At 44.1% G+C, this 23,714-nt stretch overlaps 1 protein-coding gene and 1 long non-coding RNA gene across 2 annotated transcripts; one reads left to right on the top strand and one right to left on the bottom strand.

The window, feature by feature from the left end:
- Positions 1–875: 875 nt before the first annotated feature.
- On the bottom strand, positions 876–6,032 carry LOC148201383 (uncharacterized). Its single transcript, XR_015784759.1, has 2 exons — positions 2,927–6,032; positions 876–1,130 (listed from the first exon to the last, which is right to left on the bottom strand). It is a non-coding gene; the product is annotated as an uncharacterized LOC148201383 (long non-coding RNA).
- Positions 6,033–8,594: 2,562 nt separating this feature from the next.
- On the top strand, positions 8,595–9,819 carry LOC148201382 (uncharacterized). The gene is made up of 2 exons (XM_088109029.1): positions 8,595–8,712; positions 8,789–9,819. The coding sequence occupies exons 1-2, from the start codon at positions 8,598–8,600 to the stop codon at positions 9,817–9,819; spliced, it is 1,146 nt and encodes a 381-aa protein (XP_087965155.1). The 5' UTR covers positions 8,595–8,597.
- Positions 9,820–23,714: the final 13,895 nt, after the last annotated feature.

The raw sequence follows: 23,714 nt of genomic DNA, 5'->3' as shown, positions 1-23,714 counted from the left end.
GTATGAGGTGATATGTTAAACTATGTGCTTGTGTGGATTGAAATGTTTATTTTATATGTTGATGTATAAATTAAATTACATAAGCTCACCCTTTCGTTTTCCTTGTGTTGTCTCTCGTCCTTGTACGTCCGTCTTCTCCTTGCAATGATCATCCGTGTGGATGTGAGCAGAAGGTGAAGCACTGTTGGAAGACCTGATCGAAGAGGAGATTTTGGTGGACGTTGAAGTTAAGGCTGAACCTTAGGCCGTCCAGTTTTATATGATGATAGTTGTTTGTAGTGATCGTTCGGCTAGTAGTATAGGTTTTTGACTGGAGTGGTCGTTCGACCAGCGTATCTGTTTCTTTTAGTTATGATTGACCGTTCGGTCAGATCTCTGTATGTTCGGCCTGCATTTTGAAATACTTCTGTAAGGACGTTCGGCCTTGTACGTTCGTTCCTTTAGTGGAAAACTGTACTGAATTATTATTAAATGTAATTAATTCTATTATATGGTGATTACCTTATTTTTGGGATGTTACACCGTGGAGCTTGGAGGTAGCACACGCTGAAGCCACTCTTGGAAACACAAGAGTACAATCAACTACTATTGCAGCTATTGGCCACAACTCTGCCTAATCAGAAGGTCATTCTAGTTGGTCACACCCTGGGGGGGCTCAGCCTAGCACATGCCGCTGACAAATATCCCCAAGAAGTTGAAAGTAATGTTTTCGTATGAGCTTTTCATCCTCACACAGAACAACCCCTTTCTTATGTATTAGAAAGTTACTTTGGAAACTAATTAAAATGAAAGATACGTACATGAACCCAAACGATCCACAGCCGGCACTCTTTTCTCGATCTCGCCTGTAACATCCCAATTATATACGTCATGCATATAATAAAGACGTCATCATGCATAATATAGGAAAGCAGTCAAGAGTTAATTAAGGATTACAGTCATCCTTAGAATAGTGCGAAATTTCCGACTAGAGTATTAGAATTTCTCTCTGGAAATTACAGAGAATTTAAAACTTTAAACACTCAAAAGTTCTCCCAAATAACATGAGTTCATGGAATAAAACTAGCAAATCTAAGCTGCAACACTGCCGTCTCCATCAAGAGCTGCTCCCAAAGTATCCTCTCCGCCATCTGCTCCCATCCAAGTGGATGATCATCGCCAAAGAAACATATACAAGCAATACAAACAAGCAAGGGTGAGCTAACATGCAACCAATCATTTATAAAACATGCATGCAAACCTCATATAATAATTATGTCAGACATACTCATACCATCATACAACAATCACACCATACATACCCATCCACTACTTTGATACACATGGTAAAATGACATCACAAGACTTGTTACTTTATACCCCGACTCGTCCGGACTAGAATGATTACCGAGCTATGGCGGGTCTTGCACTCGTGGTGGCTTTATGAAACTTGGGCACTACCGCCCTGGCACTACCGCCTTGTGAAACTTGAGCACTACCGCCCGGTGGAACTTTGGGCACTACCGCCCGGCCACAGTCACGAGGTTAATCTGTTATCACTCACCTTGGATCATATGAAAGCACCCAAGACTAGGACCTCCTGCTACTCCTCACCACATGGTTCAATCCTCTCTACATGAGAAGAAAGACCATTGGAGTTTCAGGATGACCCCCAAAACTGAGCTACCATGTAATCATTCTATACAACCCCAAAACACCACCATGTACCCTCTCCTTGAGGATCATGGAATTACGTCCATGAATCATATTGTTACTTTGAAACTTAACCCAAGTCATGAATAACCAAATACCACCATATTATCACAGTAAATCCAACATACCTCATACATTCACATATATATATTCCAAACCTTTTGCACAATCAATTCAATTCAAGAGAAAATAAACTTAGACTCCAACATTATTTGTAGAATACTATTTGGACGAGCACAATTCACTGAACACCGTTAGACGAACGCTACTGAACGAACGCTATTTTCCAACACCAGGCCGAACACTATTTGGACGGACGCTAAAGATCAAGGCCGAACGCTACAAGCCGAGCACCACATTAGATTGAACACTATTTGGCCGAACGCTAAAATCGAGCACCACATTGGATTAAACACTATTCGGCCGAACGCTAACACCTAACACCGGATCAAACACTATTCGACGAACGCTAACACCGAACACTACACTGGCTCAAACACTATTCGACCGAACGCTGCCTATGACGAATATTAAACATCATCAACACTATCAGGCCGGACGCTAAGGTCGAAATCCATTTAACCGAACGGTACTATATCAAAACCTGACCGAACGCTATTAAATCCATTCTGACCGTTCGGTACTAAATCAACTCCTTGGAATACTAGTTCAATCCGAACGCTACAATTTCTAATACACAATACCGAACGCTCAAGATCACTTTCTGAGAATACCAATTTAAGGACGAACGCCTACAACTACTATTACACTAAACCCGAACGCTCGAGATTGCTATCTTAGGATACTAAATTAATAACGAACGTTTAAGAATCAAATCTAAGAATCCATATTAAGACCGAACACTTACTAATACACTCCAAAACCGAACGTGCAAGGCTCTCACCTAAGAATATTAAATTTAAGGCTGAACACTATACGGGCGAACGCTCGTTCTATTTTGGCCGACCACTATTGGTCGAGCACAATTGACGTACGCTCGTTCTGCAGAATTCTGCAGAAACGCAGCAGATTTGCAGATTTCCCAGAAACCCCATTTTTTATTCCCTTCTTCCCAGATTTGCATACAACAGCACAATTCTACAACCACGCATACAGATTCGTACACAACAAAATCACTCTAAATACAAAATTTGTTCATTAACGACAGTATATTATGGATTTCAGTACACGCATAGTTCATACAATCCAGAGAAAAGGATCTAGCTCCCCTTACCTCTTGAAGACTTCCTTAGCAACTATTGAATCTATCTCCCCCAAGATTTGCACTACCAAGGCCTCCTTGCAGCTCCAGAAGATCTCCACTTCACCTCTCCCAGATCTTGCTTTTCACTCCCACGGATTTGGCAGCAAGAATTTCACTCTCCAAGTGCAGAACCCATACCCCCTTTTATCTCCTACGTGCAATGCTTTTTGAATGGTGCCAAAAATGAAAGTAAGGGCCCGAACGTGTGCTGTTCCCCATTTGCCAAATAAAATAAAATCTCACTTCTTTCTATGGGGCGGTTGGTGCTTCCCAGCACTGATTGCTCCCCCATCTTCTTTAAAAAATAAAGAATTATTTAGGTTCTTACATCGCCCGTTAATCTTCTCCTGCTCATTTGTTTAAAGACATTCAAGGCATCCTCCAAAAGAAAGCTGGAATTCGCCCCCGCCGTTCCTAAATCTCCAATTGAGCCTCACGGGTCCGTTGTGCCGATCTGCTGTCAGTGTGTTAGAGTTTGACCACTCCAAGATCTCTCGCTCATCTTACGTCGCCGATGGTAGGGGGCTTTTGGCTTAGTGTGGGGGACAGTCGGTAGTAGCGGCTGCCGTGGAGCGGCGGCCGAGGGAGAAGCACGCGGGAAGGGTGCCACTATCATAGTGATTGGAAATCATGCAGGTAACGCTTGCGGACGCAACGATTGCGGCACCGTCCGCGCCATTCGCTGCACTGTCCACGCCATTCGCTGCACCATCCGCGCCATCCTCGGCGCCGTCCGATCCAACTTCGGCGCCGTCCTTTGCCAACACAGCATCAAACGTTGATTCGGTATTCTCCCCTAGCGACCATCATTTCGTCGCGCCCAGTCCCTACGAAAGCATAACGGCCGCCGGTGGTGGTTCGGTTTCTCGAACTGCGACGGCAACGGAGGGATCTTCATCACGACAGCCAAGACGTTGATGGTGAACCCCCTGGAATTCCCCGTGGTGGCCTATATCTCCTGGAGAGAGCCACGAGCGGCGATGGAGTTTAACCCGCTAAGCGGGTCGAGACACATGTCCTGGGATGCGTACCAGTACAAGCTTATTGGAAGAATTGTCGAACGAGTTTCTAGGGTGACTAATCTTGCTCTTTTACATGTTGCGGATTGCCCAGCAGGCCTACGGACACAAATGCTAACATTAAAGAAGTTGCCTATGAGGCGTTCATCGAAACTACAGAGGTCACAGTAATCACGATTAATGATTTTAGCTCTTTTGCAGGCAACAAAAGTGTTAGACATTGATATCTCTAACACATCTTAATATGGGTTTCCTCATTCTGGTCATCCAACCGAAAGCCGAACGGTTCTCTTGTCTGGCCGTTTGGCCTTATAACTTTAAGTAGCTTAATTTTATTTCTTCGGACATAAAATCAGATTTTTTATTGTCACTTGTCTCTTGCTATGCTGACTAGTGGATTTTGGAACCGAGAGAACCTAGAGCATGGAACTCGAGGACTTGGCATAATGTTATCTCTTTCGCTGCCCTTGTATTTCAGGCAAAGATGACAGGATTGTATACAAAGTACTTGGCCAAATTAACCAAACAACATCTATACAAATCAGTAACACAACAAAATCCACTTGGGAGACATTTCATACATAACCAAAACCATCCACAAACAACATCGTGCATGTATTAAACTTTCATTCCACTGAAATAAAAAAAAAAACGAACCTTGAGTGAACACGAGGTGTGGCGGTTGGAACACAGACGAAGAAAAAGGTGTGGGTGGGACTGACAACCCGGAAAACCCCTCTTTTTGGTCCACCGAACAGTTCACACTCCGGCGACACTCCGGCGATGCTCCGGTGGCACTCTGGGACAGGGACGGAAGCAGGTGGGACGAAGCGAGACCTTGAACGCGCCCCTAGTTCGCTGGGCCGGACCGGACGGAAGACGATGCCGTCTTCGCTTCGTTGGCCAACGTCGGAGCTGCGGCGGCCGTGAATCGGAACCGGCTGGAGGGGTTGACTAGCTCCGACACGGCCTTCAACGTTGTCTGGCAGCACTCCAGCAAGCACTCCGTCGGACCTCTCTCTCTCGAACTCCCTTTCTTCAACTCTCTCGGCCTCTCTCTCTAGGTCACAGTCTCCCTCTCAACGTTCGCGCTTCTCTCTCTACAATCTTCCAAATGAATTTGAAATTTGAAACGCCAACTTGAAAACCCTGCCCGTCCCTTTCCACGTCAGATTTCATTTGGGTTTTCATTTTCCACGCGGACCACTCACATTTAGACACGTGTCCCGTGTCTAAATGTTGTCAAAAGAGGTTGTTCAAGTATCATTTTCCGGATTAAAAAGCTGGACGAAGCAATGAAGCTCTTCATAGAAATGCTTTCTGGTGATGCTAGACCTGATACTTTGGCATCTAGCATTTTGCTAAAGGAGCTCTGTATGAAGGACCGAGTATTGGATGGATTCTACTTGCTTGAAGCAATTGAGAACAAGGGATGTTTGTCTGCCATTGACTATGATATTTATTCTATTCTTTTATTTGGCCTTTGTCAAAGAAGCCACCTGACCGAGGCCACAAAGCTGGCCAAGATAATGCTTAAAAAATCAGTTCCGCTGCAATCTCCATACAAAGAGAGTGCAATCGATGTCCTAATAGAATCTGGAGAAAAAGATCTTGTGAATCATTTGACTGGCATTCGTAAGGGACTTTGATGATAAAAGGTCGTATGAAGGAGGTCACGTCCATTGTTCTCTGCTGCCTCTGGTCATATCATAAGTTTGCATTGTATAACAGCAACAGTAAGAATTGGTTTCTGTGATGTAGTCTGCTGGTACTTTGTTCATTTCTTCCCCTTGTAGGAGACAGTATATTCTTGAGAAACAATATGCTTGTCTTTATCTGTGAATGCTAAACCCATTCTCCTGTAGATTCCTTTTAATATTGATAAGTTGGCAAGCCCATTTTCCTCATACAAAATGCTTTCTTAATCCAATTCACATCACACACCGCACCATAGTCACTGAATTCGTTCATCCATCCATCCTTATTTTCGTTGCATTCGTCACTCTTTTTGATCAGTCCAACACTTGTTCTCTGCATGGAAGGCTTGGCCTCTCATCTTACACAAAGAGGGAGTCATCAGTAATTGAGTTTAAGGGGTTTTGCAAGCAAACTAAATGAACTTAGTAATTGAATTGCAAATTTTAACTAGTGATCATAGATTTAACTGATTTAAAATAAAGTAATTACTAAGATTTGGTAACAATAAGATAGTGGGAAAAGTGAGAAGTGAACTATTGGAATAATAAAATTGAGATAAGCTGGCTAATTAGACTAGAACCGCTGACCCCATTAGCGTTCTAAGTCAACACAAAGACAAGACAATTAACTTGTAATTCGAATTTAAAGATGACGAATATAGCCAGCGAAACATTTTGTTGAAGTGAAGGCCATCATAAAATTTATGGTTTATATTTTGCAAACTCAGTTATGAATTCTGTTTCAGTACGAGTGTTGAGACCGAGATACGAACCTAACGAATTGCAATCGCTTCTTCCTGTGATGTCGTTACCGTGATATCTCCCTTTCTGTGTCAAGCTCTCTGAGGGGAAAATGGGCTGGGTACCTGCAAAGGCAGTCTGACGCTCAAGTTAGAAAAGGATATGTCGAACCCTTCTCATTCAAAAGTGAAGAAGAAGATTAATCTTCTCTCTCTTAATTTCTCTTAAGGAAAAACGTACCTTTTTTTCTCTCTGCTTTTCATATTTAAAACAGTAAAATAAATCGTTTACCTGAAAATCCGGTCAGTTATCGAAGTTGACCACTTGGAAGTTGTAACTGTTAGATCGTGCTTGACACTGGATCAGTTACTCCCGTGATTCGTGGCATTGACTGATATTCCTAACCGTTTACTCTTAACCGTTGATTTATTACTTGTCGATCGTCTTGTGTATCGACATAAATATGCGAACTGTCGATTGTCTGGTGCATCGACACAAACTTGCGAGCGTTATACGTCGCGACATCGCTGTTTGTTTGTCGATCATTAATGTGTCGACATCAACATATAAATGTTATGATGCGATCGTCTTAACGATTGTCGTTAAGATGTGTTCGACATACATACAATCGTGACGTTACGACCGTAAGAAGGCTCGACAAACGGTCGCCCGGGTTACTTGTCGACCGTTGGTGAATTCAGGTATCCTACGGTACAAATTCTAATTATTTATTGCACACCCTTTGCATTTTCAGTTAATCATAACATGGCTCACCTGAACACCATTCAAATTTGATACTTGTTCTATATGGCTTATAATGCTGCTGCCTACTGATCACTATACAGCAAACTCATTAATATAGAGGAAGACATCGAGTGGATAAAGGAACAATGCTAGTAAAGTATCTAAAAAATGAATTAATTGCTTAGTAAATTAACTGCTACTAAACGAATCAAATTTATTGGCAAGTGATTGTTACTGCTCTTTCATTTTATCCAATTCTAAATTTAGGTATCCTACGGTACATGCCCCCCGAGTCCGAGTAAACGAGCGCAGATTTTGCTTGCGAGTTTACTAAAGGACGTTGAGTGGTGCCTTATTGGGGGAGTGATACGCACCGTTTTGGCGTTAGAATGTTTAGGGTTTTCCCGCTCTTTTGGGGAAGCGAAAAGACATGAATTTACAACCGTTGGATTGAAATTAAATCTATGGCGCATGACGATTAACCTTCCTTCCTTCTTTAACACGAATCAGAAAGAAGTTCGTCACTTTTCCTGAGGAAGAGAAGTTGGTACTGTGTGCTGCGAGTGAAATCTGCTTTTCAACGCCACCGATTACGCTGCTACAGGAATCTGCCAGGTAAACCTTAAACCTTCCTCCGTCTTAGTGCGCTTACTGCTGATAATGGAAGAAAAGGGGCATAATGCCGGTAGCGATATACCGGGGCCGTCGTCAACGGCGGAACGCCCTGATATCACCACTGTGCCTTGTGGTGAGGATGCTTTTTTCTATGGAAACGTGTGTAGTAAAGGTCCAGAAGAGCGTGTAACGTCTCCGGCTAGCGGTGATGATTACGCCTGGGCGGCGCGTGAAGTTAAAGAGTTTAGGAGTCTGTTTAGGAGTAGGGCAGTGTTAGCAAATTGGATTGAAAATAGCTGTATTTTGAGAACCCTAGGGTATAAAACGTGTGTGAGGTTGGTAGCTTGTCGGGAGGAAGAGAGGGTGTGCCATGGGAGGGAGAGTGCTTCCAGTGATTTCTTTTATTGTTATGCTTCACCGTTTTATGATTTGTACCTGAGATTGCCTTTCACAACTTTCCAAATGGATGTGTTAAGGATCCTGAATGTCGCGCCCAGTCAATTGCATCCCAACAGTTGGGGGTACATGCAGGCGTTTGCCGTGTTATGTCAGGCCTTAGGAATTAGGCCGACTGTGGGACTGTTTTTGTAGTTTTTTAGATGTCGACCGGTTGCGAGGAAGGGTTGGGTATCGTTAATTTCCGAGCCGGGTAATGCTCTTCTAGAGCTTTACCTGCAGTCGTATAGGGGCTTCAAAGAAAAATTCTTTAAAGTGTCGATCCCCGATTTTGGGCGGAGGCACTTTTTTGATGGTGAGGGAAGCCCCAAATTCCCATTGTACTGGACGCAGGATCCGCTGAGGTTCACCTCTTAGTCCGAGGATAAAATGACGGTTGAAGAGTTAGAGGCCCTGAACGTGTTGACGACGTTGCCGCGCCCTTTTTCTTCCCGTCAGCTTATAAACTGCCTTGAGTACGATGATGCTGATTCGAGGGTATTTGGTATGTTTCTTTGCTTGTTGTTGTTATCTGTTGCTTTGTTGTTGTTGACTGTTCTGGGATGACCTTTGTTTCGCAGAAATAATGGGGAGAAAAGGAAGTGTCCGAAATTGGTTTCAATCCATCGACAACGAGAAGGCTGAGGGTGACCTTCCAGGGTCTTCATCCAAACGTACGCAGGGTCAACAATGTACGCAGGTTCAACCAACCGGTCCAGTAGTGCTCTCGATGTCGACTAATGAGACAACGGTTGTCGAAGAGCAGCCCTTGGTGCGAAAAAGGAGAGGGAAGGCGGTCGACACTAGCGGCGCTGTGTCGAAGAAGAGGAAAGAGACCGCGGACGAGACAGAGCGTCCCCTCCCCAATGGTGTATGGGACCCCTCCTTCACGTTGAGCCATAAGGTTGAGTTCAATCTGGATAACTCGGAGAAGAGGGTGGTAGAGAATATGACCGAGCAACAAATGGCCGACACCATGTTGGAAATGGCGAGTCGAACACAGATGCTGGCTTGGCATATTGCATATGCCTCTGATAGAGGTGTGTTGCGGGTTGAACTGGACAAGGCGCAGACTCAGATGAAGGAGCTGACTGAGGCACATGCCCTCTGCGATTCAAAGCAGAAACGGCCAGAGCAATTATTGAGAGAGGCTGAAGTGTTGCTGAATGACGCCCGAAATGCCGGCCTGACTTTGAGAAAGGAGCGCGATCAAATGTCGTGCGAGTTAGAACAGGCCAAGAAGACAGTGGCGACGGTGACCAAGGAGAGGAATGACTTGCGGGCGGAAACAACGAAGAACAAGGTGATAATAGAAGAACTAAAGGAGGCGGTAGTGATTGAACATACCCGAGGCTTTCGGAAGGCTTTGAGGCAGGTCGGGCACTTGCTTGAGGTTTCGACCGAAGGAGTGGAGTTTGACGTTCGGAAGGACGTGTATGAGGGTCAACTGAAGCCTCTTAGTGAAATTCCCGAAGATGCCTTTATGGAAGCGGAAGAGGATGAAGAGGCGGTCGCTGCCGATGAGGATGAAGAGGTGGTCGCCGTGAATGAACCGGCTGTGGAGACGGTCGGAGATGCTGCTGGCGAATCACCTAATATTGTAATAGATTAGGAATTAATGCATTTATATGCTGTTGGACATGTGTTGATTTTCTTGGTGTGTCTAAATTTATATATGTTGTCGGATGGACACTATTTTCTTGCGTTGTGATACAAATGTTGAAAAAGTTTTCTAACGATCGTATGGGTCGAATGCGTTGGGCGTTCGACGGTGAACATCTACCAAGGAATTGATATTCCGGACGTAACTGGGCGCTCGAGAGAGAACTTGTCGTTTTTATTAGCGATCATATAGGTCGAGTGCGCTGGGTGTTCGAGGGTGAACATCTACCAGAGGGATTAATATCCCGGACTTAACTGGGTGTTCGAGAGAGAACATCTACCAGAGGGAGTGTATCCCGGACGGACTGGGTGTTCAAGGGAGAACATCTACCAGATGGAGTGTATATCCATTCGTTCGGACGTAGAGGTGCCTGAGGCGACCGAGGACGACCGTGTATCATGCCGGATGAAATCAGGAGAATGTAATCCTGGGACTCGACATGCAAGAAATCATAGATGAAATGAAATAATAATAGCCATGAAATATGCCTTTTATTTAGAATGGAGATGAATAATGTGTCATGAAAAAAAATGAACTTTAACTAAAATAATATTTGAGATGAGTAGCATTCCATGTGTTGGGGATGGGTTGTCCGTTGAGGAGTTGGAGGCGGTATGCTCCATTCATCATGTCCTCAACGATGCGGAATGGTCCCTCCCAATTGGTTGCTAGCTTGCCGTGAGTTCGGTCCTTCCTGACTTCTCCTCGTTTCCGCCACACGAGATCGCCGCTTTTGAACGCTCGGGCTTTGACCTTCGTGTTGTAACGGCGGGAGAGCATTCTTTTTTGAGCTTCTGCACGAACTGCGGCGACCTCTCGATGCTCGGGAAGGGTGTCGAGATTCATCCGTAACTGTTCCTCGTTAAGTGTCATATCGGTGATCTTTCGTCTTAACGAGGGCTCGCCGACTTCGACTGGGAGCATGGCATCAATGCCATAAGTTAGGTTGAACGGCGTGTCCCCTGTGGATCCGTGTGGAGTGCATCTGTACGCCCAGAGGACTTCGGGTAGTTCTTCCACCCACAAACCTTTGGCTTCACCGAGTCGCTTCTTCAATTCAGTAAGTATGGCTTTGTTTGCAGCCTCGGCTTGTCCGTTCATTTGTGGATGTTCGACAGAGGAGGTGACGTGTTTAATGCCCAAACTACTGAGGAATTCCTCAAATTTTCGCTCGACGAACTGGCGACCGTTGTCGGTGATGATTTTCTGTGGCAGACCGAATCGACAGATTAGGCGCCAGATGAACTTCTGTACTCGCTGGGCACTGATAACGGACAATGGTTCGGCTTCTATCCATTTGGTGAAATAGTCGACCGCCACTAGGAGAAATTTGTTCTGTGCTTTGGCTAGGGGTAACGGTCAAACTATGTCGAGGCCCCATTGAGCGAACGACCAAGGAGAGACGATACCATGCAACTCTTCGGGAGGAGCGTGGATGTCGTGACCGTGGGCCTGACAGGAGATGCATTTTCTAACGAACGTCTCGCAATCTCGGTCAATCGTGGGCCAGTAATATCATGCACGAAGTATGCGTGCTTTGAGTGTACGCTTACCCGAGTGAAACCCGCATATCCCGGTGTGCAGTTCGCGCAAGACGTAGTCGGCTTCATCCTCCGATATGCATTTCAATAGAGGAGTACTGTGGCCGCGGCGGTATAGGTCATCGCCTATGTACAGGAAACGTGCAATGCGTTTTGAATCAGTCACAGTAATGCTTTCTCCTATATCTTGTTTTATCATTACATCTTTGATCCCCTATCGCCAGTCTGTTGTTGGTGACGAAACATTGGTGATGAAAGCTTCCACAACCGGGTGGTCGAGCGTCATCTTAACAATTGAAGATAATTGTGCTCTCTCCTTAGAGTGAGTTAGCTTAGACAAGAGATCTGCTCTTGTGGTCTTTTCCCTGGGTATGTGGATGATGATGACCTCGACAAAGTCTTGAAGTAGGGTATTAGCTTTGTGGAAGTAGCGCAGTAATTGATTATCCTTAACCTGATACGCTCTATTCATGTGGCCGACCACCAACTTTGAATCCATCCGACACTCTAGACGAGTGACTGTGAATTCTTTGGCCAGGGATAGGCCAGCAATCAGAGCTTCATACTCGGCCTGGTTGTTGCTGGCGGGAAATTTGAATGTGATGGCTTGCTCTACGATTAGACCGTTTGGTCCTTCAAGGACAATACCGGCTCCTCCCCCTCTTTTGTCCGAGGATCCGTCCACGCTTAGGAGCCACTTTGGTGTGGAGTCATCAGGTGTGGGACTTAATTCAGCTGCAAAGTCTGCCAAATGCTGACCCTTAACGGATCCCCGCGGTTCGTAACGGAGTCCAAATTCTGAAAGTTCCACTGACCAAGAGACCATCTGCCCTGCTAAGTCTGGTTTGCGAAGGATTTTGGCGATCGGGTGATCGGTGCGGATTACCACTTGATGGCTTTGGAAATACGGTCGGAGTCGACGCGAAGCCGTGAGCAGGGCTAATGCGATTTTCTCAATTCGAGAATATCTTTCTTCCGTCCCCTGCAGCGTACGGCTGATGTAGTATATTAATTTGAGGGAGGGTGTCTCTTGTATTAAAGCAGCACTGACAGCCTGGTGGGATGCTGCGATATATAGCTGTAAGTCAGATCCAGCGTCCGGTCTAGCCATAATTGGAGGGCTGGTGAGAATGTGTTTGACAGTATTGAATGCTGTTTCACAATCATCATCCCAGTGTTGTGTGGTACCCTTCTTCATGTTCTTCAGAATTGGTTTGATGTGTTCAGCTAGCTTCGGAATGAAGCGAGACAGGGCTGTGAGCCTACCGACCAGACGTTGTACTTCCTTTAGGGTTTTTGGAGTTGCCATGTCGAGTACGGCTTTGCACTTGTCTGGGTTGGCTTCGATTCCTCGACGAGTAAGCATGAAACCCAAAAACTTACCCGCCGGGACTCCGAAGGTACATTTGGAAGGGTTAAGGCGCATGTTGTACCTTCTGATTTGGCCAAACACTTCCTTTAAATCCCGTAAATGTTGCTCCATAGAATGGCTTCGAATAACCATGTCGCCGGCATAGACATCCATGCATCGTCCTATTTGATGATGGAAAACTTTATCCATGAGGCGTTGATATGTGGCGCCTGCATTCTTCAGGCCGAACGACATTACTTCATAACAGAAATTAGCGCGTTCGGTAATGAAAGCTGTTTTGCTCTGATCAGGTGTGTACATGGGGATTTGGTTGTATCCCGAGTACGCGTCAAGAAAGCTGAGTATAGCATGGCCGGAAGCTCCATCTACCAACCGATCGATGCTAGGCAAGGGATATGAATCTTTAGGGCATGCTTTGTTGAGGTCGGTGAAGTCGACACACATTCTCCATTGACCGTTCGACTTCTTGACCATGACTACGTTCGACAACCACGTAGTGTAAGTTAACTCCCTAATGAACTGGGCGTTCATCAACTTCTCGACCTCGACTTGAATGGCCTTGCGCTTTTCTTCTCCGAACCGTCGCTCTTTTGCGCGACCGGCCGTGCCTCTCTGAATATGGACAATTTATGGGCCATGATTCCGGGGTGTATTCCTGGCATATCGGCGGCCGTCCACGCAAACAAGTCCGCGTTGGTTCGTAGCATATGTCCCAGATCCTGTTCGTCGTTCAAAGCGAGGTCCCCGCCAATGGTTGTGGTTTTGGACGCGTCCGCTGTCAACGGAAGGAGTTTGACATCGCCTTGCGGATGGAGACGTTCGTCTATGTTGGTTCTGGGATCCAAGTCGACCACCTGTTTCAGCCCCTCTCGTCCTTCTGGTTGGTATGAAAGGGGTGACTTTGAGCCCGACAACATAACATTGTCGAGCCGTTCGCTGGTCCGCCCTTACAGTACAAATAGTGCCACGCTTCGTGGGAAACTTCATGGCCAGGTGAGGGGTGGACACGATAGCTCCAAATGCGTTCAAGCAAGGTCGTCCCAACAAGGCATTGTATGAGGTATTGGCCTCTACCAACAGAAATCGGACTCTATGAAGCACCAGGACCAGCCTAAGACAAGTGCAAAAGTGCCTAAAAGTCACTTTTTTTGACAATGGTCACCCCTGTGAACCTGACTGACTACCTTTGTTGGACTTTCTGTACAAAACCTGATTTTCTCTCAGGTAATCGTTTACGAGGGAGTTGTAAACAATTACCACAGCCTTTTTTCAACACTCTCATCATCCCTTGCACAAGTTGCTCCCCCCACTCATGAGGGGTCACTCCACACTCCTTGGCCTCACATCACATCACATGACCCCCCACTCAAATTGTGATTCAAATGAACTGGTTTTCACATAAGTCACCCATGTTACCCAGAATGACCACTCAAACACCAACATCTTACAAACAAGCCTGCAACTTAACAAAACTTGACCACATTCTGAAATCCACAGACCCACAACTCATAATAATAATGGTATTAAAAAATAAAATATGAGACCAACTCAAACAAAAACTCAAATTTTATATCATTCAACTAAATCCGATACATTACACTTTGTTTTCTTAATCTATTTACAATGATTACAATGATCATTTACTTTCCATTAATCAACTAAATACACATATCACTCATTTTTTATTCTAAGCACTACGGTTCCGGTGTATGGAGTCCTAAGTGCTCTTCCCTTGTAACGCCTTCGTGATCCAACCCTAACATACGTCTTCAAAGGTTGTTCATTTCCGTCAATGTCAGCAGGGGATACAAAACCAGTGTTCACGGATGGTTCTGTACGAGGCACACTTTGTCCAACGTCATCTTTATTTTGCCTTCTTGCCTTCTTTTCAGCCAATTGTGCCTCCAAACTTGCAACCCTCCTTTTAAGTTCTTCAATTAGAAATTCTTGGTCCTCTAAGAAAAATAAATCATCTTAACTTGTAAGAAACTAAATTTACAAAACAATTTAAATAATTACATCAAAAAGTATTAATTACCTGCAGCATGTAAACACAACCATCGACGTAAACGTTTGTTGTACCTTTGCCTTTCTTCAAGCCTTCTGAAGCTTTGCACAAACTACGTAACAAAAAACGATAAACTAGACTACCCCAACAATAACTACCCAAACCACTTAAGTTGTCAACAATATTAAACATTACGGGAAATACTTTTCCGCTACGTTTTGGAAATAAAATCTCACTTATCCCTACCAAGAGGTAAAGGCTACAAAAATGAGAACAAGTGATCTTTTTCTTGTGTTTTCGCATTAGAATTTTGTATATCGAATTCAATTCCTTTGTTCCTTTGCCTATGTATTTCACACATTCAATATTTTCCATTTCTTCCTTTAAGTTAATATTTGCACCATCTATACTCAATCCCAACCCTAAATGAAAATCATTTTCATTTATATTCAAAACTTTATTCCCAACTAAAAAACCACTACTACAGTCGTCCCACTTACCCAATAACTCACTCAATATATTTCTACCTAGTTTAACATTCACATTGACATCTAAAAACCACGCAAATGGAGTCTTTGTAACATCCCAATTATATAATAACCAATATTATATAATATAGACATCAACATACCAATAAAGAGAACAGTCGGAGTATGACGTGTAATTATTTGTGAAATTACAGTCATCCAGAAATAAAAGAGACTGAAAATTTAAACTTAAACAGTTGAAAGGATTGATCACTACGAGTGTTCAATCAGGAAATTTCTAAGAAGACTACTCCGCAACATCAGCAACCTCCAGCTCTTACTCCAAGGGGATCTCCTCGACAACGTCTGCTCCCATCCAAGTGGATGATCATCGCCAACGAGACATACCCAAACAGCACACAACATAAACAATGCAAGGGTGAGCTAGATATAAAAAGCATGTTATACATATATCACAGTTAATTCATGTCATCATACATAGATACATATAAAGGAACAATTAAAACCTACTCGTTAAACCACAACCCACACATCTTTACACTCGCATAGTCTGCTGGCACTCCCCAACACTATGCAAGGTAAATCTACACCCACGACTCATCTTTACACTCGCATAGTTCAGCTGACACTCCCCAACACTATGCAAGGTAAATCCACACACGCAACTCATCTTTACACTCGCATAGTTCAGCTGGCACTCCCCAACACTATGCAAGGTAAATCCGCACACACGACTCATCTTTACACTCGCATAGTACAGCTGGCACTCCTCAACACTATGCAAGGTAAATCCGCACACACGACTCATCTTTACACTCGCATAGTTTAGTTGGCACTCCCCAACACTATGCAAGGTAAATTCGCACACACAACTCATCTTTACACTCGCATAGTACAGCTGGCACTCCCCAACACTATGCAAGGTAAATCCGCACACACGACTCATCTTTACACTCGCATAGTACAGCTGGCACTCCCCAACACTATGCAAGGTAAATCCGCACACACGACTCATCTTTACACTCGCATAGTACAGCTGGCACTCCCCAACACTATGCAAGGTAAATCCGCACACACGACTCATCTTTACACTCGCATAGTACAGCTGGCACTCCCCAACACTATGCAAGGTAAATCCACACACACAACTCATCTTTACACTCGCATAGTACAGCTGGCACTCCCCAACACTATGCAAGGTAAATCCACAACACAATACACTTAGACCACATTTGTATAATACTATTTGAACGAGCGCTATTCACCGAACACCATAGAACGAACGCTACTGGACGAACGTCATTTTCAAAACACCATGCCGAACACTATCTGGACGGACGTCATGAAATCATGTCGAACGCTATACCGGAAGTCTCACTAAAACCCGATACTGGCTGGCCGAACGTTCAAAAACGAACACAATGTTGGACTCAACACTACTGAGCCGAACGTTAATATCAAGTACTTAGGCCGATCGCTAAAACTGTGAACACCATATCGAATTCCTCACTGTTCGGACGAGCGCTCAAAGATAAAACCTCTTCGAGAACGCACGCTGTACAAGACGGAAACTACTAGGACGAACGTTTATTTTCTGTGTCAAATACCCAGATCACTTTACCGAACACCTAAGGTACTGGTCGAACGTCTAGAACCCTGGCCGAATGATCACGACTAAATAAAACAGTATTGAATCAAAATTCTGACCGAACGGTACTAATCCATTCTGACCGTTCGGTACTACCTCAAATCCAGGGAGTATTAATTTAATCCGAACTCTACAATTTCTAATATACATTAAGACCGAACGTTCACAATCCAAACTTAAGAATATCCATTGACAACCGAACTTTCCAGATCTAAATTTATGAATATCCATTTAAAACAGAACGCACACTAATACATCAAAACCGGACGTTCAAGATTCAAGCCTTAGAATTCAAATTAACGCCGAACGCTCATAATCTAAACCTGAGAATAACGCATCAAACCGAACGCCTATAATTTCTAATACAGAACCCAGACTGAACGCCAAATATCACTTCCTGATAATACCAATTGAAAGACGAACGCCTACGATCACTATCCTAGAATACCAATTAGAACGAACGCTTACAATAACTATTACACCAAAATCGAACGTATAAGGTTCAAACCTAAGAATCCAAATTAACACCGAACGCATACCAGCAGTTTTACACCGAGACCGAACACTCAAGATCAAACACTATTAAACCGAACAACATTAGGACGAACAGTATTAAATCAAAGCCTTACCGATCGGTAATAAATCCAAATCTAACCGAACGGTACTAAACATTCAAGAGCGAACTGTAACAGATCAATTCTTAACAGAAAACTAACCAATCAAATATCAACCGAACGATATAAAATAAACCTTGACCGAACCACACAAATCAACACCTAACCGAACGGTACCAATTTCAAGGCTTAACCCAATGGTAACACTAACGACCGAACGCTACACTCAGATGATTAAGACCGAACGCTGATATCACCTTTTCAAACCAAGGACGAACGCTAACGCTCGCTAGCTTTATAAGACCGAACGTTCCATAACTGACTGACCTGTGTCGAGCACTGTTAGGACGAACGTTCCAATGGCCGATTCGGGCGAATGCTCAGAATACAATTCCGAACGTTCAGAAATTGGCAGACCACTATTTGGTCGAGCCATTTGGACGAACGCGCGTTTCTGCAGAATTATGGAGAATCGCACCAGGTTTTCCAGAAACCCCGAAACTCCAAGTTTTCATCCCCAAATTCCCAGATTTGCATCAAATACAGTATATTTCAATAATCAAACAAAAGATCCAACTCCCCTTACCTCTTGAAGACTTCCTTGCAAACCTTGAATCAATCTCTGCACTGTGTTCCTCCTCTGCCGTTCCAGTCCTCTGCTACAGTGTCCAGCTCTCCCTCTCTTCTCCCAGATTTTGCAGCAACTCTTCCAATCTGCAGAACCTCCAAAAATCTCTTTGAATCTACGGACCCTTCCCTTTAAGAGGAAGAAACTCTGCACTCCTCAGCTTCTCCCTTCCCTTCTTAGTGCTGTGCCCACTTTGAAGAGCTGATGATGGAGGTTCCTGATGATGGCTGGAGCACTTTAAAGTGGGAAGACCCACCACCCAACTGCTGCCCACTTTTGCTGAATGGGAAGCCACTTCATTCTCCACGTGCAGCCGCCCACTTCCCCGCCGCCCACTTCCCCACTTCCAGAAACGTGCAGCCGCCCCCTTCCCTACCACTCAGAAATGTGCCTCTCTTCCCCACCACTTCACTCATTTTAAAAAAACAACAAAAGGAGCTCGGTCCTTACAGTCTTCGCAATCAATGACCGATGCTCGTCTGTCAAGCGTTCGTTCAAAGTACATATATACTTTGTCGAAAAAGAGTGACGAACACTCAACTGCATAAACCAAAATAAAATCAGCAAAACTACTAAACCCAATAACCCAATAACCACAACAAAAGGATACGAACCCCAAACCTTAACCCAAACCAAAAAACCATGGTACGAAATGGAATGGAAAACCACTTACCTTCGTCGTCGGACAATGGTCACCGGACCTTGCCATTCCGCACGATAACTTGTACGAAAAACACCACCTTTACGAAAATGCAGGGAGACAACACCACGCACACAGAACAATCACATAGAAAGCAAAGTGAAGAGGCACGAAATGCGGCCTTTAGGAGACGGCACCTTCACGAGACTGTTTCCAATGAAACAGAGAAAGGGGTATTTTCGAATTTTCAGTTAAAAGAAGGGTTACGGACTTCCATTTCGAAAGTTTTAATAAAATATTCTTTTTAAAACAAACCAATGAAAATAGGACCCGTGGTGTGACATCCCAAAAATACAGTCATAAACCATATAATTTAAAAATCACTTTTAATAATAATCCAAAACAGTTTTTCCAACTAAAAACAAAAAGATAAAGAAGCGAACGAATGCTCAAGGACGAACGTCCTTGAGCACAGTCTTACAACTTCAAAGGACGAACGCGCAAAGCCGCACGTCTTACAATCAGAGTTACAAAAATCAAAGCCGAACGTAAGTTGAAACTGACCGAACGGTTTACACATGAAAATACCGAACGGTCGAACTTAAGCAAAATAAAGGAATGAGGTGGTCGAACGACCACTCCAACAAACACTTAAACTTCTGGCCGAGCGTCTCACTGCTCGGTCTTCACTTCAACTTCAATCAGATTCTCTTCGTTCAGGGCCTCTTCCAAACGCTTGTCTCCCTCTGCTCACATCCACACGGATGATCATTGCAATGATAAGACGGACGTACAAAACGAGACAACACAAGGAAAAACGCAGGGTAAGCTTATGTAACTTAACTCATGCATCAACATATCAAGTAAAACAACAATTCATCACACATCAAATCATGAATTAACGTACGTACTAAATAAAAACCCAACACTCGACCAACCGTCCGGACTGTACGAATTCTGCGTAGTTACAGGCGTTCACGCACCCGGGTGGTGTGGTAACTGGCATCCTCATCAGCTGCCACCCGAGGTTAGTCCGTCCGTCCAAAGTACCCCTAAAGACGTCAACCTCCTGCCGTTCCCACGCATGACGTGCGTCCTCTACTTGAGGACGAGCACTCACGGAACATCAGGATCGAACAGCCAGCATTAACTATCCACAGTCATACTTTACAACTTTCAACATTCATCCATGAGTCGTTCCTGCCTGGAACGCTCGTTCAACATTCATAACTTTCATTTCATCTCAGATACTGTTCATTATTCACAATTCATCATTACATGATCATTTTCATCATTAATAGCGAAACCATAAAAAACCGAACGTTCTGTCCCCCAATAAGACCGAGGACGAAAAGACGCTCGTTCGAACACGAACGACAGAGTTACAATTACTTTTGGGAATAGTCGAGTAAGGTCCTGTTCATTGGACGAACGTAATTACCTTGAGAATAGTTGAATGAACTGACGCTCGTGAACTTAAACCAGTACTTCAAGAATAATTTAAGTGGGAAGGCTCTAAGCCGAATACATCGAATGCGAACGTCTCAGTAATGCAAGAAAGGTTCTTATGAAAGTTCTCGTTCTGAATCCACTGCCGGTAAATGACCGAGCGTAGAAATCTAAGGTTGGACGTACGCTAATTTGCTAGAAAAGAGTACGAGCGCTCAGAATAATACCGAGCACCATTTAGGGCGAGCGCTTAGTATAAGACCAAGCCTCATTTGGAGCGAGCGCTTAGTATAAAACCGAGCACCAATTAGAGCGTACGTTCAGTGTAAGACCGAACGCTTCCCAGTACGAACGTCAGGTTGGAGACCGAACGTTTAATAACTTAAATTAACAGAACTTGATAAATAAACTAAGGAACTTTTGAAGAAGTGTTTACGAACGGGAAAGTGCACTGTTACATATACATATACAATTACAAAAGAAAGAAGTTTATCAAAAATACCAGATTCAACAGTGCTTGACCGAACGCTCAAGCAGAGTATTTTAGAACGAGGACGCTCGTCCTCGACCAGGATTCTATCCAGATGATAGAATCCCATTTCTATTATGTTTGCCAAGAAAACCGAACGGTCAATGACCGTTCAGTAACGAACGCATAGGATCATGGGGGAAAATTTCTTATTCAATTTCTTTTTACATTCCAGTTCATCTCTCATCAAAATCACATAATTTCATTCGTTCATATCAACCCAAATTTCAGATTTCATATATCTCATTTCATCCAATATCTCATACATCATACGTAACTTAGTCATATATCATTTCCATTCAATAAATAACGAACGTCCATGCAACTCTCCCATAGCAACATCATACAGTCAAATAACGAACGTTCATACCATTCATTCATATCATCCATCATGCATTATTTCCGTTCAGTTAAATAACGAACGTTCACACACAGCATACATCAAAACAGTTAAATTAAATAAGCTTCCCTTACCTCTAGGATGACCGAACGTCCACAGACGCACAAAGACACTCCCTCCCTACAGAATCTCCTACCGTTGACGCTCGTTAATCTACTACAAGAACGAACCCCAACACCCAAAATCAGAATTATTCCCACTTTAAGAAAGATGACGAACGTACAACTCGGAATTGAGTTTGCATGCATGGAAAACAAACGACAACAGTGAAGAGAAGGTCTTACCGGCCTTGATTCACGAACCGAACGGTTCTTCTGGAGTCCTTGACGTCGTGCGTCCTTCCACGCTGCCGGAACCCAGAATTGGAGGAGATGAAACGGTGGTTTCTAGAGAGAGAGAAGGTGCAGAGAGTGTAGAGAGAAGGTGGAGAGAATGAATTCTCAGAAATGAAGCAAAGAGGGGCGTGCAGAGGGAGGGGAATATTTCAGATTCTGAGTTTTGCTTTCCACTCCTGCCAGCGCACGTTCCCATGCTGCTAGCGCACTCCACTACGCTCCTGTCAGCCCATGCCGGACGGTCGTCCACTCTGAGGTCGCCAAGTGTTTTCCACTACTACCGGACGCACGTTCACACCCTGGCAGTCAGCTTTCCACTGCGTTTCTGACTCACCTCCATGTGCAACACCTGGCGTCCGTTAATGGATGTCAGGCGCTGCTGTCGCCCAGGTGCGTCGCTGAGGTGGCTCGTTCTGCAGCTGCCACGTGGACTCCACTACGCACGTTGTGTTTTTTTTTTTTTGAGTCCTGACACGTGGCGTTGTAAAAAAAGTGTTAAGAAATCGTTGTTGGAATATCGCTGTCCTTTTCCTTATTGGTGTCACCCCGACGAAGAATACTAACGGTTCCTAGATTATGAATTGTAAGCACAAACAACCTTCGCAGTGCTGAATGAGGATGCACTTGAGGTCGTTTTTTTGCGAGGTTAACCTGTTGAACAGGTTAAGCTCGCAAGTGCAAGCTCGTTCATATGTCCGTCGTCGTGAACCGTTTCCCACAAAAGTTGCTCACTACCTCAAACGTGCCAAACTCATTGACTCCATTAGACTCACTCTACGCTCTAAAACCCCCTGACTCCTCTCTTCCCTCTCTCATAAACCACCGCCTTTTTGACTCTTTCGTGCTCACCCATGCCATTCGTTCTTCCCCCTCTGTAGATTTCGCTCTTTCCCTTGTTCATGCCCTTGAAAAAAATTCCAATTTTTCCCACACCCACCACACGCTCAATGCACTTGCAACTGTTCTTGCCAAGGCTGGTAGATGCTCCGCGCTCAAATCCCTCATTGATGCTATCCAAGCCAACCGATTCGGCACCATTCGGATCAGCTTCATGAATCTCATGCAGTGGCATGCTGCAGCTGGGGACAGTCCATTCATGACCCTGCAATGCAAGCGGAAGAACCTTATTTATTTCCTCACAACTCTCTTCTACTGCTGCAGCCTCTCTTCGTCTCCCCTCTTTCCAGAGACTCTTTACTAGCAACTCTTTGGTGGCAGAGTCAGGCACTAAACCAGAATTCTTCATGTCTTCTGTGACATCCCAATTGTAACATCCCAAAATATAGTAATTACCATAATTGAGAATTAATTACAATTAACAGTAAACAGCAAACAGTCTTTACATTAATAAAGCAGAGTTCAAAAGCCGAACGGCTTGAAGAAAAAAAAATAACGTACGCTCAAACAGAAATAGAGATAATCAGGACGAACGGCTTTACAAAATACTTAGCCGAACGTTCAAACTACTCTAACATTTACAGTACTAAACTAACGAGCGCTCTAAGGCTCGGCCTTTACTTCCACTTCCACCAGATTTGCATCTTCTAAATTTTCTTCTTCCAGCATTTCTTCAAGAGATGCACCCCCATCTGCTCACATCCACACGGATGATCATTGCAAGACAAGACGAACGTACATGGACAATTGACAACACAAGGAAAACGAAAGGGTAAGCTTATAATATTTAATTCATACATCCAACATACACGTTCAACATTTCAATGCACACGCACAACATACAATTTAACATAATTCATCATAGTAATTTATATATATATATATACTAGACGACCGTCCGGACTGTATGAACCGTGTAGCTACAGGCGTCCTTGCACCCGAGTGATGTAGTAACTGGGATACACTCAACAGCTGCCACTCGAGGTTAGCTCTATCCAAAGTACCCCTAAGGAATAGAACCTCCTGCCATTCCCACACATGACTACCCCCTTCTACGTGAAGATGAGTATCACGGAATATCAGGATGGACCAAGCCAGCATTAGCTAACCACAGTCATACTTTACCAATTCAATATTCAACATATCTGAGACGTTCCTCCTTGGAACGCTCGTTCAAATTCCATAATCATAAAATCACTTAATATAACGTTCGCACTGTAATTTATCATAATTCATAATCAATCTCATCTTTAACTTTAAGAGTACAAAAGGACGAACGTTCAGTCCTTTGAAGA

The sequence above is a fragment of the Vigna umbellata genome, chromosome 3, assembly GCF_029865625.1.
Source record: "Vigna umbellata cultivar VRB3 chromosome 3, Vumbellata_1.0, whole genome shotgun sequence".
Classification (NCBI taxonomy): domain Eukaryota; kingdom Viridiplantae; phylum Streptophyta; class Magnoliopsida; order Fabales; family Fabaceae; genus Vigna; species Vigna umbellata.
Note: the sequence above shows the minus strand (reverse complement) of the source record. Positions and strands in the feature narration are given on the sequence as shown.